The 18,680-nt window shown below is 49.5% G+C and overlaps 1 protein-coding gene across 1 annotated transcript; it reads right to left on the reverse strand.

Annotated features, from left to right (window-relative positions):
- Positions 1 to 465: 465 nt before the first annotated feature.
- ZNF689 (zinc finger protein 689) lies at positions 466 to 9,050 on the reverse strand. Its single transcript, XM_032243206.1, has 3 exons — positions 8,459 to 9,050; positions 8,153 to 8,266; positions 466 to 3,300 (listed from the first exon to the last, which is right to left on the reverse strand). The coding sequence occupies exons 1-3, from the start codon at positions 8,661 to 8,663 to the stop codon at positions 2,117 to 2,119; spliced, it is 1,503 nt and encodes a 500-aa protein (XP_032099097.1). The 5' UTR covers positions 8,664 to 9,050; the 3' UTR covers positions 466 to 2,116.
- Between the last annotated feature and the right edge of the window lie 9,630 nt (positions 9,051 to 18,680).

Genomic DNA, 18,680 nt, shown 5'->3' on the forward strand with positions numbered 1-18,680 from the left:
AAGAGCCAGCTCTACCAGAGGTCTAGGCAGACCTGGTAATGTCTCTCCTGGGCAGGACAGGTCTCCTGGTCTGAAGGGCTGGCTCTCCCATCAGAACAGCAAAAATTGCTACTGAGTCAAGGAGCTAGAGTGACATTTTGTAAACAGCAATTACACAAGGAACAGAATTCATTCATCAGACATTTTATTTTTTATTTTTGAGACAGAGTTTCACTCTTGTTGCCCAGGCTGGAGTGCAATGGTGCAACCTCCGCCTCCCGGGTTCAAGTGATTCTCCTGCCTCAGCCTCCAAAGTAGCAGGGATCACAGACATGCGCCACCACACTCGGCTAATTTTGTATTTTTAGTAGAGATGGGGTTTCACCCTGTTGCCCAGGCTGGTCTTGAACTCCTGACTTCAGGTGATCCACCCACCTCAGCCTCTCAAAGTGCTGGGATTACAGGCCTGAGCCACCACACCCGGCCTCATTCATCAGACATTTTAATGAGACCGAATGGGATATGACCCCTTCTTTGGGGTAGCTCACCATCCAAGGAGAAACAGTTGCAATGTTACAATGCAACTTGCTAAATATGTAATTACATAATGCTGTGTTCCCTAGCTGCTCCCTGGCTTGGGCTGAGATCAGGAGAGCTGTAGGAAGAAGCCACAGGGGTAAAAGGATGACAATGAGTCACATCTGGAAATTCTAATTTGGTGCAGCTGCCCAGGGCAAACTGGTAGGCCTTGTTCACATTTAACTTGGTAAAGCTTTACAAAGCACCTACCCGGCAGGTGCCACGGAGGCGGATCAGATTGAAACATGCTGCTGCTGCCTCTCTGGAGGGAGTCTGGCGTGGATACAGCTTGATGACTATAGACTCTTCCTCTCTGTATTCAATTCCCTCTTTCTACCCTCCTCGAATTGCCTCACCTCATTTTGTGAAAAAATGTTGACTGAGGCCTCAAGGAAGTTCTGTGCCGATTCTCCTTATTCTGATGAGAATCAGGGTCGAGTAAGGCCAAAGTCTCCAGGTTTTTCCAGCCACTGGCTGCCTGGAACCAATCCAGATCTTCCAGGTAAAGCACAAGCCAGTCCCATTTGCACTTACTGCTGCTTAACCACAGGTCCCTGCTTCTCCTTAAGACAGACCTTCTCCCAGAGCTTACTGCGCTTATCTCATACATACCCAGCTTGAACCAATTTTCCTAACATGAGATGAAGACTTTGCTTTATAGTATTTTTTTTTTTAAGTTTGGGCATTTATATATCTGCAGCCCAAAAAAACCCCTGGTACCATGCAGCTTCCCCCAAATTCAGTGCAACCAAAGCTGCTGAAACAAGTGCAGCCCCAGAAGGCATAGTGGCACTGTGGGTGCTACCTTATTTTTATATGACCCTTCAAAAGGGACACTGAAAACCCAGTGCCTGTTTGGAGATCATGTGTGGAAATTGAAACCCTGTCTTTAAGGAATGACCAAATTAGTGCTATTTAACTGAAAACTTGGGGGCAAAGTGGTTGTAATTAACTTATCTGAAGGGCTGCCATGTAGATGAAGTAAACATGTCGTAGGCAAGGTTTACAGAGGAGAATGTGGTACTTAACCTTCTAAACATCCCACAATGAAATGACCTGCCTTGTGAGGTAGTGAGCTCCCTGTCAAGGGAGAGTTTCAAGCAAGGGGTAGAAGACCACTGGCAGGAGTGTCGTAGAAAGTGGGCTAAACCAGATTTTTCCAACCTAGTATGGAGGAAGAGGCAGAGTAGGGGAAGGTCCTGCCCCTACAAATGAGATTCTCCTGATTGCATGCAAGACAACAGGTAATCCCTATGTGCACAGACTGAGAAGCAGGCAGCCCCTAAAATAGATGGGGAGAACTTTTAGCCCTGATATCCACACAAACTATTTTAGGATAGGGTAGCTGGGAAAACTTTAACCAAATGATGTCACCTCTCCTAATGGAGCTTTTCCAGACACGCACAGGTAGGCAGCCAGTGCAGTGCGAGATATTGAAATTCGGCTCTGCGCATCAGGAGACCCAGGTTTTAGTTTTAACTCTGCCCTATATGACCTGGGGCTCCTCCTTCCCTTTTCTGGGCCCCTCCAGGAAATGAACATAGGCAGTCCTTCCCTTCTAATGGGCATTGCCCCTCTGGCTGGAGCCCCCGATAGCAGATCTAGGGCTATAGTTTGGGGCCTTGGGACTACACTTGTGAACGGCCAGAGACCACCTCTGGCGGAAGCACCGGCCACACTCGAGGCAGGGGAAAGGCTTCTCCCCCGTGTGCAGCAGCTGGTGCTGGGCCAGGTGGCTCCACTGAGCAAAGCGCTTGGAGCAAAGGTCGCAGGCATAGGGCCGCTCGCCCGAGTGCACGCGCCGGTGGCTGGCCAGCAGCGAGGGATAGGCGAAGCGGCGGCCACAGTCGTCACAGGCATGCAGCTTCTCCTCGGTGTGCGTGCTGCGATGGATGGCCAAGGAGCCGCTCCGCCGGAAGGCACGCCCACAGTCTGGGCAGGGGTAGGGCTTCTCTCCCGTGTGCAAGAGCTGGTGCTGGAGCAGCGTGCTGCGCTGGGAGAAGCGGGCCTCACAGTGCTCGCAGGCATAGGGACGCTCCCCGGAGTGCACACGCCGGTGACTAACCAGGCGAGAGGAAGACGAAAAGCGCCGCTCGCAGTCCGGGCACGGGTAGGGCTTCTCGCCCGTGTGGATACGCTGGTGGATGACGAGCGCAGTGCGCTGGCGGAAGCGGCGGTTGCACTCGAGGCAAGTGTAAGGCTTCTCTCCCGTGTGTGTGCGCTGGTGGATGGCTAGCAGGGATGGGTAAGCGAAGCGACGCCCGCAGCTAGGGCACTGGTGGGGCTTCTCGCCTGTGTGTGTGGTCCGGTGATTGGCCAAGGACCGGCTCCTCCGAAAGCAGCGGCCACAGTCAGGGCAGTGGTAGGGCTTCTCCCCTGTGTGGATGACCTGGTGCTGGGAGAGGTTCTTGCGCTGAGAGAAACGTTTGCCACACTGGTCACAAACATAGGGGCACTCGCCGGAGTGTGCCCGCCGGTGACTGACCAGCAGGGATGGGTAGGAAAAGCGGCGCCCACAGTCTGGACAAGGGTAAGGCTTTTTTAGATTCTGGGCGCACTTGTGGCTCTCCAGGGCCGGGCGATCCGGGAAGGTACAGCCACAGTCAGGGCAGATGGGGCCCCCAGATGTCTGCCTGGGAATCAGCCGGGGTTTGCTGGGCCTCCGGCCTCGCTTTCCCTTTCGGGGTGCCTCCTTAGGCGGAAATACTTCCTTCTCACCATTCTTCTTTCTGGTTCTGCTTTCTATAGGAATACAGAAGAATTAATTTCACACATACTGGGCTCCTGCTCTTGTCAATTACATTATAGGTTACAAGACCAATGGACTAACCCCCTGGCCTCAATTCCTAGTGCCACAGACAGCTAAATGTGACCTACTATCATGGAAATATGGTGTGCATTACAGGAGTTTCTAACCCAGCTTGGAGAAGTCTAGGAAGATTTCTTGGAGATCAAGCTAACTTTAAAAACTGAGGCCGGATGCAGTGGCTCATGCCTGTAATCCCAGCACTTTGGGAGGCGAAGGCAGGCGGATCACGAGGTCAGGAGCTCAAGACCAGCCTGATCAACATGGTGAAACTCCGTCTCTACTAAAAAAACAAAAATTAGCCTGGTGTGTCTACTAAAAATTCAAAAATTAGCCTGGTGTGGTAGCACGTGCCTGTAATCCTAGCTACTCAGGAGGCTAAGGCAGGAGAATCACTTGAACCCAGGAGGCGGAGGTTGCAGTGAGCTGAGATTGCATCACTGCACTCCAGCCTGGGTGACAGAAAAAAAAAATTAAATGTTTTTGAAGAGGTAAGAAGCTTACATCATTCAAAAGTCAAAATATCAGCCAGGCATGGTGGTTTGCGCTTGTAATCCCAGCACTGTGGGAGCCCAAGGCAGGAGGACTGCTTGAGCCCAAGAGTTCAAGATCAGCCTGGACAACATAGTGAGACCCCCATCTCTATACAAAATATAAATATTAGCTTGGCATAGTGGCATGCATGCCTGCCTGTAGTCCTAGCTACTTTGAAGGCTGAGGTAGAGGATTACTTGAGCCCAGAAGTTCAAGGCTACTGTGAACCATGATGGCACCACTGTACTCCAGCCTAGGCAACAGAGCAAGACCCTATGTCAAAAAAAAAAAAAAAAAAAAAGAAAAAGTCAAAATATTAATAAAGGAACACAGAGAAGTCTTGCTCCCATCTTTTTCCAAACTACCTTGTAGAAACCATATTAGTTTCTTTCCATTTTTTGATGCAATACAAATGTCACTTTCCCTATTTTTCTTCCATAAGAAGTTACATATACATGCTTTACTGTATACATACATTCTCTTCCCCCACCTTTCTTGCTTTTTTTTTTTTTGAGACAGAATCTTGCTCTGTCACCCAGACTAGAGTGCAACAGCACGATCTCGGCTCACTGAAACCTCTGCCTTCCAGGTTCAAGTAATTCTCCCTGCCTCAGCCTCCCAAGTAGCTGAGCTTTCAGGTATGCACCACCAGGCCTGGCTAATTTTTTTTTTTTTTTTTTTTTAAGATGGAGTCTCACTCTGTCACCTGGGATGGAGTGCAGTGATAAATCTCAGCTCACTGCAACCTCTGCCTCCCAGGTTCAAGCAAAAGCAATTCTCCTGCCTTAGGCTCCTGAGTAGCTGGGATTACAGGTACCCGCCATCATGCTCAGCTAATTTTTGTATTTTCAGTAGAGATAGGGTTTCACCATGTTGGCCAGTCTGGTCTCGAACTCCTGACCTTGTGATCTGCCCACCTAGGCCTCCCAAAGCACTGGATTACAAGCATGAGCCACTGCACCCGACCAATCTTTTGGATTTTTAGTAGAGATGGGGTTTCACCATGTTGGGCAGGTTGATCTTGAACTCCTGACTTCAGGTGATCTGCCCACCTCAGCCCACTTTTCTTATATAAAAGACTATGTATACACGCCTTATACACACTTTACTGTGCCTTCATTTTTTCACTTATTATATTCTAGGGCCGGGCACAGTGGCTCATGCCTGTAATCCCAGCACTTTGGGAGGCCAAGGCCGGTGGATCATGAGGTCAGAAGTTCAAGACCATACTGGCCAACATGGTAAAACCCTGTCTCTACTAAAAATACAAAAAAAAAAAAAAAAAATTAGCTGGGTATGGTGGCACACGCCTATAGTCCCAGCTACTCAGGAGGCTGAGGCAGAACTGCTTGAACCCAGGAGGTGGAAATTGCAGTGAGCCGAGATCTTGCCAGTGCACTACAGCCTGGGTGACAGAATGAGACTCCGTCTCAAAAAAAAAAAAAAAAAAAGGAATGTGTATATATATTTATTTATGTATATTCTAAAGATCATTTTATGTTAGCATGCTTTTTCTCAATTTTACAGTTGCACAGAATTCCATTGTGGATGAGCCATGGTTTATTTGACTTAGCTGATTCTTTAAAAAATGAGGCTGGGTGCTGTGGCTCACGCCTCTAATCCTAGCACTTTGGGAGGCAAAGGCAGGTGGATCACCTGAGGTCAGGAGTTCAAGAGCAGCCTGGCCAACATGGTGAAACTCTGTCTCTACAAAAATTAGCTGAGCATGATGGTGGGTGCCTGTAATCTCAGCTACTTGGGAGGTTGAGGAGGCAGAATCAGTTGAACCCGGGAGGCAGAGGTTGCAATGAGCCAAGATTGCACCATTGCACTCCAGCCTGGGAGACAGAGCAAGACTCCAACTAAAAAAAAAAAAAAAAAAGAATTAACATCATGCAGCATTAGTCCCAAGGCTCAGTGTACAGTGTGCACAGGCCCTAAGATCTTCTTTGACACAAAGTGTAAGGCAAGACATGGAAACCCATGAGGGATGAGCTGGCAGTGATTGGGTCAAAAAGCCCTCTAAGCCAGCGGTTCTCAAACTTCACTGTGATCAGAATCATTTGGAGGACTTACTGAAACAGCCTGCCAGGCCCTACTGCCTGTTTTGGATTCAGTAGGTCTGGGGTAGAGGGTCAAGAATTTGAATTTCTAACAAGTTCCCAAGTAATGCTGCTGGTGGTCTGAGACCACGCTTTGAGAACCACTGCTGTTAGCATTTTTAAGGACCTTGGACTGTATTTTACCCAATGGTTTTCTTTTTTCTTTCTTTTTTTTTTTTTTGAGATGGAGTCTCGCTCTGTTACCTAGGTTGGAATGCAATGGTGCAGTCTTGGCTCACCACAACCTCTGCCTCTGGGTTCAAGTGATTCTCCTGCCTCAGCCTCCCAGGTAGCTGAGATTACAGGCACCTGCCACCATACCCGGCTCAATGGTGGGTTTTTTTTTTGTTGTTGTTTTGTTTTGTTTTTTTGTCTTTTGGCCACAATAGGTTTTCTTTTCTTTTCTTTTCTTTTTTCCTGAGACTGAGTCTTGCTGTGCCGCCCAGGCTGGAGTGCAGTGGCAAGATCTCAGTTCACTGCAAGTTCCGCCTCCACTTCTGCCTCCTAGGTTTAAGCAATTCTCCCTGCCTCAGCCTCCTGAGTAGCTAGGATTACAGGTGCCCACCACCACACTCAGCTAATTTTTATATTTTTTAGTAGAGACGGGGTTTCGCCATGCTGGCCAGGCTGGTCTTGAACTGCGGACCTCTAGTGATCCACCCGCCTCAGTCTCGCCAAAGTTCTGGGATTACAGGCATGAGCCACTATGCCCAGCGGGTTTGCAAACCTAGAGGCACATCTGAATCAACTGAGACTATTTTTAAAAATGCAAGTTTCCTCCTCCTCCCAGCCCTGCCCCCAGTTTCAGCACAGCGCTGGCTGCAGCCTGACAGGAACAGGATGGAGCCAATCGCCAGTGCTCATAGACGAACTCCACAACGGGGATGTTCAGCTTCGCCTCAACAGCATCAAGAAGCTGTCCACCATCGCCTTGGCTCTTGGTGTCGAAAGAACACGAACCTAGGAAGACGTCTCACTGTCCACCTCCCAACGGGCTGAGGGAGCACGGGGTTCGACAGGACAGTGACCCTGGGAGGAAGGGGCTGCTCCGCCCACGCTGGGGAGAGATGTGAGCATCCCGCATCACTGGATCCTGCTGCTGTAATGGGAACCCCTCCCCCATCTACTTCTCCACCTCCCATCCCCCCCTCAGTGGTTTGTTTTTGTGTTAACTGTGCCATTTTTATTTTATTCCTTTTATTTTCCCCCTTTTCACAGAGAAATAAAGGTCTAGAAATAGAAAAAAAATAAAAATAAAAATGCAAGTTCCTAAATATCCACACCAGTGAATGAATAGCTCTGGGATGTGGTCCTGGAACCTGCATTTTTACCAAGTTTCCCAAATGACTTAGATATAAGCAATGGCCATTGACAACCTTGGCAAAAATTAACTGAAAAGTTTTAAGCAAGGAAATACGGTCAGATCTGAATCTCGGGGAGCTATCCCTGGTCTTGGAGAATCTGGTACTAAAATTCCAGCTCAGGCAGCTCTATCTTCTACTATGGGTTGGATCTGGGACCCTTCTACCTGAATAGGGTTAAGCAGAGCCTGTTGGATTCTGGGGAGACTGCAGTATGTCCTTCACTGCTTAGGGTCATCCTGCCGTAAGAGCAGAAAGAGGCCCCTGCATCCCAGGCAGCTGTCCCCCATGAGCTCCCTTCAACCAAACCCAGAAAACTCAGAGATTAGGATATCTTTGGTCCAATTCAAAGGTGGCTAGAGGCAGAGATCCCGGAAAGGAGGCAGAGGGTAGCACCTGTTAAAAGCTCACTGACTATGGCTGGCTGCAATGGCTCACGCCAGTAACCCCTGCATTTTGGGAGGCCAAGGCAGGAGGATCGCTTGAGGCCAGAAGTTCAAGACCAAACTGGGCAACGTAGCAAGACAACGTCTCTACGAAAAAAGAGAAGAAGAACAAGCAGCAGCAGCCCACTGATTCATTCACACAATGGAAAACTGCAGCTTGCAGACTGACATGGGAATATCTCTGTGGTGGACCGGCCCCACACCACCAAAAACAAGATGCTGAGGCTGGGAAGATGAATACATGAAATACGCGGCATCCCATAGCCAAACCAAAACTCTGGATGGAGTCGTTAGAGGTAGAACGTTATAGGACTGCCGGCTCTGCGTGGTTTATTTATCACTCACTTCTCTGGACTGTTAGCCCTCTCGGGTACTCCTGCGGATCTAGGGCAGCCGGTTCCCAATCATCAGTATTTCGTTCCAACCAGGAGATGAGGGCTGGTTTGGGACCTGCGCACCCTGGAGAAGGAGAGCAAGTCAGAGGGCCAGCTCCTAGATCATGCCGGGTAATATCTCCCCGACGGCACCTCCCGCCAAGCCCACCTCCCCTGACAACCTGGTCGCCAGCCAGGACCGTCGCCTTCCTGCCTCCCCCCGCCCGGGCTCCTGCATCCCTTCGAGCCCCGCGGCAGCGGATGGGGCCGGCCTCACCGAGCGCGCCCAGGTGGCCGTAGGTCTCCCGCATCACGTCCCGGTACAGGGCCCTCTGCGCGGGCCGCAGGCAGCCCCACTCCTCCGAGGAGAAGTACACGGCCACGTCCACGAACTTCAGAGCCCTCGGCCTCCTGCCCCTTTTCCGACTGGGTCTGGCCTCTCCTGGTCCCCGCGCGGGGAGCAGAGCCGAAGGAGGCGCCATGGGACCCGAGGAGCTGGCGCCACGGCCTTCCCCGTCCGGGCCTCGGCCCTCGGGCGCTGGCGGCCCCTGGGATCGAGGAGCCCTGGCCGGACCAGGGCTGAGCGTGGCCGGGGAGGCCCGTAGGGAATCGGAATCGGCCGCCCGTGGGGCTAACGGAGACCTTTTGCTGTTATTCAGGAAACTCCTGCCCGAACTTGGGTGAAAGGCACCGGAAGATGCCTTCGGGGAAAATGGCGGCGCTGCTACTGCACCGCCTTTGCCTGGAACACAGGCAGCTTCCAGCTATCGATTTTATTGACCGGAGCGCCATGCCGGCTTCCTAACCTCTTTGCCCTCAAGTGTAATGGCGCTGCGATTGGGCTTCACGCCCTCTTTTTTGCCCCTCCCCATTACGCGCGTTCATTGGACGGCAGCCGAAGATCGAGCGTTCTGATTGGGTGCTGGCAATGGCGGCCCGTTTGAACGAAGCCAAGAGATGCATAAGGGCAGGAAGCTGGACCACTAAGGTCAGGCGAGTACAAGGAGTTAGTTGTGAAGCGACTTGCACCGACCTGTGGACAGCAAGAGGCCTCTCGGGCTGTTTTCCGCTGTTCGACTCTGGCAGGCTCTGCCAATCTCTGAAAGAGAGAACGATTTGAGCGATGGAGCCACTCTGGCCGAGCTAGAGCTGACATTATTATTCTGAGTTCCTTTTTGTGGCATTCTCAGAGCCTCCCTGGCTTTGGAGAACGGTTACCTTCTTTGTTGCCCTTCAGGGGAGGGAATTAACGCTAGCATTTCCTGGGCGCAGGCGCCCTGCCCAGCATATTACATATTTCATATTTATTTATTTATTTATTATTTTTGAGACAAGAGTCGTTCTCTGTGGTGCAATCTCGGCTCACTGCAACTTCTGCTTCCCAGGTTCAAGCGATTCTCCTGCCTCAGCCTCCTGAGTAACTGGGATTACAGGCTGCCCTGTCACGCCCGGCTAATTTTCGTATTGTTTAGTAGAGATGGGGTTTCACCATGTTAGCCAGGCTGGTCTCAAACTTCTGACCTCAAGTGATCCACCCACCTCGGCCCCACAAAGCGCTAGGATTACAGGCGTGAGCCACCGCACTCAGCCTTATTTTTTATATTTTTGAGACAGGGTCTCACTCTGTCACCCAGACTGGATGGAATGCAGTGGTGCAATTTTAGCTTACTGCAGCCTCTAACTCCTGAGTTCAAGCAATCCTCCCGCCTCAGCCTTCAGAGTAGCTGGGACTACTGGTGTGCACTACCATGCCTGGCTAATTTTTTATATTATTTGTTGAGTCAGGGTCTCCCTGTGTTGCCCAGGCTGGTCTCAAACCCCTGGGCTCAAGTGATCTTGCCTCAGCCTCCCAAAGTGCTGGGATTACAAGTATGAGCCACAGCACCGGATCCATTAGTTATTCTTTTTTTTTTTTTTTTTTTTTGAGACTGGGTCTTATTCCATTGCCCAGGCTGGAATAAAGGCACACACACGGCAATGCTCTGCTAATTTTTTAATATTTTTGGTAGAGAGGGGGTTTCGCCATGTTTCCCAGGCTGATCTTGAACTGAGCTCAAGCAATCTGCCCGCCTTGGTCTCCCAAAGTACTGAGATTACAGGTGTGAACCACCGCACCCAGCCCATTATTAATTCTTTGCTACCATTTTGTGAACTGATGGTTACCATCCTGGTTCTACTAATGAAGAAACGATCTCAGAGGGATTCCATAAGTTTCCAGGGCCATACTGCTAGTAAGGAGGAGGAACAAAGACTTAAACCTGGGGCAGACAAAGCCTTTATTCCTACCACTAATAGGCATCCTTCCTTCACAGTATCCTAATTTGCTTGCTTAACCAGGAATCCACCTGAGCTCTTGTTTTCTTCTCAAGTTCAATATTCTGCATAATCTCCCTACATTATTTTCATGTGATATTTGTCCAATGTACAAAGTGTAATGCTAGGCAATTAGGAGAGGCTACAGAAATAACTCATAGGTCATGCTTTGAATGGAGCTTACAGTCTAGCAAAGCATATAAATTGACAATGAATCATAATAGAATGATACAAGCATGTATGTGAAAGGTACCAAAAATTGCTGATGGAAAGAGCCAGCACCCACCCTGTTACCCTGCACTTCTGTGTATGTGTTATGTGCAGAGTTTCACCAGTTCAATACCACCCTCAAGGATCCTGGGAGCAAGAGAATATACCATTTGCCACATCTCTTAGCTAGTGACATGCACATCTATCTCTCTAATCCTTTAATCAATATTGTAAAGCACGTACTATGGGCAAAACCCTAACCTCAAAGCCTTCAAGGAATAAAGACAAACAATGTGGCAGGAAAAGCCACAAAAGAAGAAGGCAGTGAGGCTGGGAGCAGTGGCTCACACCTATAATCCCAGAATTTTGGGAGGCTGAGGCGGGTGGATCATGTGAGGCCAGGAGTTCAAGACCAGCCTGGCCAACATGTCAAAACTCTGTCTCTACTAAAAATACAAAAATTAGGCCGAGCATGGTAGCTCATGCCTGTAATCCCAGCACTTTGGGAGGCCGAGGTGGGCAGATCACAAGGACAAGGGATCGAGACCATCCTGGCTAACATGGTGAAACCCCATATCTACTAAAAATACAAAAAAATTAGCCAGCCGTGGTGGCACACACCTGTAGTCTGAGCTACTCGGGAGACTGAGGCAGGAGAATCACTTGAACCCGGGAGGCAGAGGTTGCAGTGAGCCGAGATTGCACCACTGCACTCCAGCCTGGGTGACAGAGCAAGACTCTGTCTCAATTAAAAAAAAGAATTAGCCGGACATGGTGGCACATTTCTATAGTCCCTGCTACTTGGGAGGCTGAGGCACAATAATTGTTTGTTGTTTGTTTTGTTTTGTTTGAGATGGAGTTTTGCTGTTGTTGCCCAGGCTGGAGTGCAATAGCATGATCATGGCTCACTGCAACCTCCGTCTCCCCAGTTCAAGTGATTCTCCTGCTGCAGCCTCCCAAGTAGCTGAGATTACAGACATGCACCACCACACCCAGCTATTTTTTATTTTTAGTGGAGACAGGGTTTCTCCATGTTGGTCAAGCTGGTCTGGAACTCCCAACCTAAGGTGATCTGCCCACCTTGGCCTCCCAAAGTGCTGGGATTACAGCCGTGAACCATCACGCCTGGCCAAAGAGAATTGTTTGAACCTGAAGGCAGAGTTTGCAGTGATCCAAGATGGTGCCACTACACTCCAGCCTGGGTGACAGAGAAAGACTATGTCTCAAAAAAAAGAAGGAGGAGGAGGAAGGAGAAGGAAGAAGGAGGAGTAGGAGGCAGCAGTGGGGTATTCAAAGGGAGGAGATGTTTGAATAGAGGCTGTAGAAAAAAACTACAGTTGGCCGGGCGCGGTGGCTCAAGCCTGTAATCCCAGCACTTTGGGAGGCCGAGGTGGGTGGATCACGAGGTCAAGAGATCAAGACCATCCTGGTCAACATGGTGAAACCCCGTCTCTACTAAAACTACAAAAAATTAGCTGGGCATGGTGGCACGTGCCTGTAATCCCAGCTACTCAGGAGGCTGAGGCAGGAGAATTGCCTGAACCCAGGAGGCGGAGGTTGCGGTGAGCCGAGATCGCGCCATTGCACTCCAGCCTGGGTAACAAGAGCGAAACTCTGTCTCAAAAAAAAAAAAAAAGAAAAAGAAAAAAACTACAGTTATCAGACTTGGTGTAGTGGCTCATGCCTGTAATCTCAGCACTTCGGGAGGCCGAGGTGGGGGAATTACTTGAGCCTAGGAGTTCAAGAACACCCTGGGCAACATAGCAAAACCTTGTCTCTACAAAAATTAGCCAGGCATGGTGTCGGGCACCTGTAGTCCCAGCTCTTCAGGAAGCTGATGTGGGAGGATCACTTGAGACCTAGGAGGTCAAGGCTACAGTGAGCCAAGATTGCACCACTGCACTCCAGCCTGGGCAACAGAATGAGACCCTGTCTCAAAAAAAAAAAAAAAAAGAACAAGAAGAAGGGGTGGGGGCTTTAACCTCCTAATTGTGGCTGGGTGTGCGGGCATGGTGGCTCATGCCTGTAGTCCCAGCCCTTTGGGAGACTAAGGCAGGAGGGTTGCTTGAGCCCAGAAGTTCAAGCCTGCAGCGAACTATGATTATTACACAACTGCACTCCAGCTTGGTCAACAGAGCAAGACCCTGTGTATAAAAAAATGAAAACAAAAAGTAAAACAAAAACAAAAAAACTAGGCTGCATGAATTTGTTAAGAAAAGTCAGGCTGGCTGGATGCCGTGGCTCACACCTGTAATCCCAGCAATTTGGAAGGCTGAGGCGGGTGGATCACCTGAGGTCAGGAGTTCGAGATCAGCCTGACCAACATGGTGAAACCCCGTCTCTACGAAATACAAAAACTTAGCCCAGCATGGTGGCACATGCCTGTAATCCCAGCTACTTGGGAGGCTGAGACAGGATAATCACTTGAATCCAGGAGGCAAAGGTTGCAGTGAGCTGAGATTGTGCCATTGCACTCCAACCTAGGCAACAAGAATGAAACTCCATCTCCAAAAAAAAAAAAGAGAGAAAAGTCAGGCCGGGCACAGTGGCTCATGCCTATAATCCCAGCACTTTGGGAGGCCAAGGCGGGTGGCTCACCTGAGGTCAGGAATTTGAGACCAGCCTGGCCAACATGGTGAAACTCCGTCTCCACTAAACTTTCAAAAATTAGCTGGGCGTGGTGGCTGGTGCCTGTAGTCCCACTTACTCTGGAGGCTGAGACAGGAGAATCACTTGAACCTAGGAGGCGGAGGTTGCAGTGAGTTGAGATGGCACCACTGTACTACAGCCTAGGGGACAAAGCGAGACTCTGACTCAAAAAAAAAAGTCAAGTTTGGGGTTTTTTGTTGTTGTTGTAGTTTTTGTTTGTTTGTTTTGCAGGAGAAGCAGATGCCACACTCTGGGCAGGGTTGAGGCTTCTCACCTGTATACATATGCCTGTGAATGGCCAAGGGAGTCTCTTTGGTGCACGCGCTACACACAGTGAAAGCACCAGTAGGGCTTCTCTCCTGTGTGAATAAGCTGGTGCTGGAGCAAGTTTCCCAGTCAGCAGGGGGAGTGCCACAGCGTAGGCAGTGCTCTCCCAAGTGCATGTGCCCCGTGGTGGTCACAAGGGAGGGGAATGCAAACTGTATCTGTGCACACATCCACATCTGTGCATGGACAGCGCCCTCCTGAGGTGGAAGAGGTGGCTGCAGTCAGGGCACTGGCAGAGCTCGTCCCCTGTGTGGGGGCAGCTGGTGCTGGACCAGGTGAGTCCTCTGGGAGAATTAGACACTGCATGTCTCAAAAACACGATCACCAGAGTGGATTTCCTGGCATCGGACCAACAGTTAGGTGGAGGCAAACAGCTGCCCACCACGGTCAAGACATGCCTAGGGCTTCTCCCTCGTGTGTGTGTCTGTGGGTGGCCAGAGCCCCATTGTTCAAATGTAGCAGCCGCTCTGGGGGCAACAGCAAGGTGTCTGGCCTGTGTGGACAAATGAGCGGATGCTGGAGCAGATCCTTGTCCTCAGTGGGTGGTGCCCACACAGTCACAGGGAAGGGCTGCTCCAGCAATTAGACTTGGAGGGGCTGCCTAGGAAAAGGAGGGAGCTGAAGCCGCTGGAGCCTGAGTGCACTGTCACCCCATGGCTGAGGAGCCCCCAGGCCATGTCTGGTCCCAGGCCCTGCAGATAGGGCCCTTGGCTGCTCCAGGGGTCCTGCCACCTGTGACATGCTGACCCCTTCCTCACACAGGCCACATTCAATTTCTTGACTTCCATTTCTTTGTTTTTCTATCTTTTCCTTTGCATTTCTTTATTTTTATTTTTTAATTCTCTTTTTTTTTCTTGTTTTGTTTTTGACCATCATTTCTTCCTTCTGTTCTTTCTTATTCTTGCTTTTGCAGAGACAAGAGAATTGGAACTAAGAATTATAGGGTGCTCTCACCAGGCACGGTGGCTCACGCCTGTAATTCTAGCACTTTGGGAGGCCAAGACGGGTGGATCACAAAGTCAGGAGCTGAAGACCAGCCTGACCAATATGATGAAACCTTGTTTATTTTTGTAAAAATGCAAAAATTAGCTGGGTGTGGTGGTATGCACCTATAATCCCAACTACTCAGGAGGCTGAGGCAGGAGAATCACTTGAACGTGGAAGATGGAGGTTGCAGTGAGCCAAGATTGCGCCACTGCACTCTAGCCTGGGTGACAGAGTGAGATTCCATCTTAAAAAAAAAAAAAATTAGGCCGGGTGCGGTGGCTCAAGCCTGTAATCCCAGCACTTTGGGAGGCCGAGGCGGGTGGATCACGAGGTCAAGAGATCGAGACCATCCTGGTCAACATGGTGAAACCCCGTCTCTACTAAAAATACAAAAAATTAGCTGGGCATAGTGGTGCATGCTTGTAATCCCAGCGACTCAGGAGGCTGAGGCAGGAGAATTGCCTGAACCTAGGAGGCGGAGGTTGCGGTGAGCCGAGATCACGCCATTGCACTCTAGCCTGGGTAACAAGAGTGAAACTCCGTCTCAAAAAAAAAAAAAATTATAGGTTGTTCTGGGCATGGCAGCCCAACTCATTTCAGTCCTGGAGTTGGAGACCAGCCTGGCCAACATGGTGAAACCCCGTCTCTACTAAAAATACAAAAATCAACCTTGCATGGTGGTGGGTGCCTTTAATTTCACTTTAATCCCAGCTATTTGAGAGGCTGAGCCAGGAGAATCACATGAATCCAGGCGGTGGAAGTTGCAGTGAGCTGAGATCACACCACTGCATTCCAGCCTGAGTGACAAAGCGAGACTCTGTGTCAAAAAAAAAAAAAAAAAAAAAAATCCTAAATGTGGGCATTTCCATGGAAACGGATTTCTCAAAAAACTGACACCTCAACAGAACACCAGAAACACCTGTTTGTTTCCATTGTAATTGCCAAGTCACCAAATTATTTACATACAGAGAGTTCTGGGAAGCTTCTAATGTCAAGTTACGTTATAAGAAACAAGGACAGGCCCACAAAGCTGGCTTGGTGAACTCTGGCCTCTCTGAGGCGAGGCTGGAAGAGCACACAGATCTCTTAAGCTTAAGGTATTCAAAGTCAAAATTCAGGCCGGTTGCAACGGTTTACACCTTAATCCCAACACTTTGGGAGGCTGAGGCAGCAGCTTGCTTGAGGCCAAGAGTTCGAGACCAGCCTGGCCAACATGATAAAATCCCCTGTCTACTAAAAATACAAAAATTATCCAGGTGTCGTGGCGCACATCTGTAATCCCAGCTGCTTGGGATGCTGAGGCAGGAGATGGGACACAAAGGTTGCAGTGAGCCGAGATGGCGCCACTACACTTCCACGCCCATTCCAGCCTCAGTGACAGAGAGAGACTCTGTCTTAAAAAAAAAAAAAAAAAAAAAAGAATCGGCCCTACTTTAAGTGATACCAAGTGAAATTTAGAAGACAACAAGATCAGCTAAAACTAGGTTCTAAAAAAAAATTGAAGACAACAAGAGGGTAAAACCACATTACTATGCTCAGAAATGCCTGGTGATAAAGGATAAAAATAAATACAACACACCCAAATACAGTACAGTAGTGTGTGCAACAGAGATATCATTTGTCAGATTACTTATGCCTGTGCAGAAGGGGGTATGATAGGTCAGGAGCGGTGGCTCACGCCTGTAATCCCAACACTCTGGGAGGCTGAGGTGGGCAGATCACAAGGTCAAGAGATCGAGACCATCCTGGCCAACATGGTGAAACCCTGTCTCTACCAAAAATACAAAAATTAGCTGGGCATAGTGGCATGCGCCTGTAGTCCCAGATACTTGGGAAGCTGAGACAGGTGAATTGCTTGAACCTGGGAGGTGGAGGTTGCAGTGAGCCGAGATCGTGCCACTGTATTCTAGCCTAGCGATAGAGCAAGACTCCGTCTCAAAAAGAAAGAAAGAGAGAAAGGGAAGAGGAGGGGAGGAGAGGGGAGGGGAGGAAAAAAAGGAAGAAAGAGAAGGAAATATGATGGTCTGCACAGGATACACACGTGAACTGCCAAAATACAGTGGGAAGGTTGGCCTGACAAATTACACACCACTGTATTGTACTGGCCGGCTGCTGGACTGCAGGCTTCTCAATAGGTTTGGCATGGACAAGATCTATGAAGGCGAAGTGGAGATGACTGGAGCTGAATACAACGTGGAAAGCACTGATGGTCAGCTGAGTGCCTTTACCTGCTCTTCAGATGCAGTCCCTGCCAGAACTACCACTGGCAATGAAGTTTTTGGCACCCTGAAGGGAGCCGTGGATGGAGGCTTGTCTGTCCCTCACAGCATCAAACGATTCCCTGATTATGATTGAGAAAGCAAGGAAGTTAAGGCAGAAGTACAGCGGAAGCACATCATGGGCCAGAACGTTGCAGATTACATGTGCTACTTTATGGGCGGAGATGAAGATGCTTATAAGAAGCAGTTCCCTCAGCCGGGCACAGTGTGGCTCAGGCCTGTTAATTTCAGCACTTTGGGAGGCCGAGGCAGGCAGATTGCCTGAAGTCAGGAGTTTTAGAACAGTCTGACCAACATGGCGAAACCCTGTCTCTACTGAAAATACAAAATTAGCCAGACATGGTGGCCATGCCTGTAATCCCAGCTACTCAGGAGGCTGAAGCAGGAGAATCACTTGAACTCGGGAGGTGGAGATTGCAATGAGCTGAGATGGAGCCACTGCATTCCAGCCTGAACAACAAGAGCCAAGAGCAAGACTCTGTCTCAAAACAAACAAACAAACAAAAAAACAGTTCTCTCAATACATAAAGAACAGCATAACTCCAGACATGATGGAGGAGATGTATAAGAAAGGTTGGCCGGGAGCAATGGCTCATGCCTATAATCCCACCACTTTGGGAGGCCAAGGCAGGCTGATCACCTGAGGTCAGGAGTTCGAAACCAGCCTGACCAACCTGGAGAAACCCTGTCTCTACTAAAAACACAAAAAAATAAGCCATGCATGGTGGCATATGCCTGTAATTCCAGCTACTCAGGAGGCTGAAGCAGGAGAATCACTTGACCCAGGAAGCAGAAGTTGCAGTGGGCCGAGATCACGCCATTGGACTCCAGCCTGGGCAACAAGAATGAAACTCCATCTCAAAAAGCAGAAAAAAAGAAAAGAAAGCTCATGGTGCTATACAACAGAATCCAGCCTACGAGAAGAAACCCAAGAAAAGAGTTAAGAAGAAGAGGTGCAATGTGGTTTACGCCTGTAATCCCAACACTTTGGGAGGCTGAGCCGGGCGGATTACAAGGTCAGGAGTTCAAGACGGTCCTGGCCAACATGATGAAACCCTGTCTCTAATAAAAATACAAAAATTAGCTGGACATGGTGAGATAAAGTAAAGAGATTATAAGCCTCTTTATTTTATAAATTACCCAGCCACAGGGATTTCTTTCTCCTTCCCCTTTTTCTTCTTCCTCTTCCTCCACCCTTTCTTCTTCTTCTCCTTCCTCTCCTCCTCCTCCTTCTTCTTCCTCTTCCTCTTTGCTTTCAGTAAGTTTATTGTCTTTATCTGAAAAATCCTCACAGAAAATTGTTTGGTTTAGGCTGGGCACGGTGGCTCATGCCTGTAATCCCAGCACTTTGGGAGGCTGAGATGGGCAGATCACGAGGCCAGGAGATTGAGACCATCCTGGCCAGGCGCGGTGGCTCACGCCTATAATTCCAGCACTTTGGGAGGCCGAGGCGGGTGGATCACGAGGTCAAGAGATCGAGACCATCCTGGTCAACATGGTGAAACCCCGTCTCTACTAAAACTACAAAAAATTAGCTGGGCATGGTGGCGCGTGCCTGTAATCCCAGCTACTGAGGAGGCTGAGGCAGGAGAATTGCCTGAACCCAGGAGGCAGAGGTTGCTGTGAGCCGAGATTGCGCCATTGCACTCCAGCCTGGGTAACAAGAGCGAAACTCTGTCTCAAAAAAAAAAAAAAAAAAAAAGAGACCATCCTGGCCAACATGGTGAAGCCTCA

The sequence above is a fragment of the Sapajus apella genome, unplaced genomic scaffold, assembly GCF_009761245.1.
Source record: "Sapajus apella isolate SASKATOON/1434 unplaced genomic scaffold, GSC_monkey_1.0 scaffold51, whole genome shotgun sequence".
Taxonomy (NCBI): domain Eukaryota; kingdom Metazoa; phylum Chordata; class Mammalia; order Primates; family Cebidae; genus Sapajus; species Sapajus apella.

Bases quoted from the DNA above. Each gene is read 5' to 3' on its own strand.
- ZNF689 (XM_032243206.1), bottom strand. From the start codon at position 8,663: ATGGCGCCTCCTTCGGCTCTGCTCCCCGCGCGGGGACCAGGAGAGGCC. The intron at 8,267-8,458 runs GTGAGGCCGGCC...CTCCTTCTCCAG, and splicing joins CGGCCACCTGGGCGCGCTCG to GGTGCGCAGGTCCCAAACCA. The intron at 3,301-8,152 runs GTGAGTGATAAA...GTATTCCTATAG, and splicing joins AGGGCTAACAGTCCAGAGAA to AAAGCAGAACCAGAAAGAAG.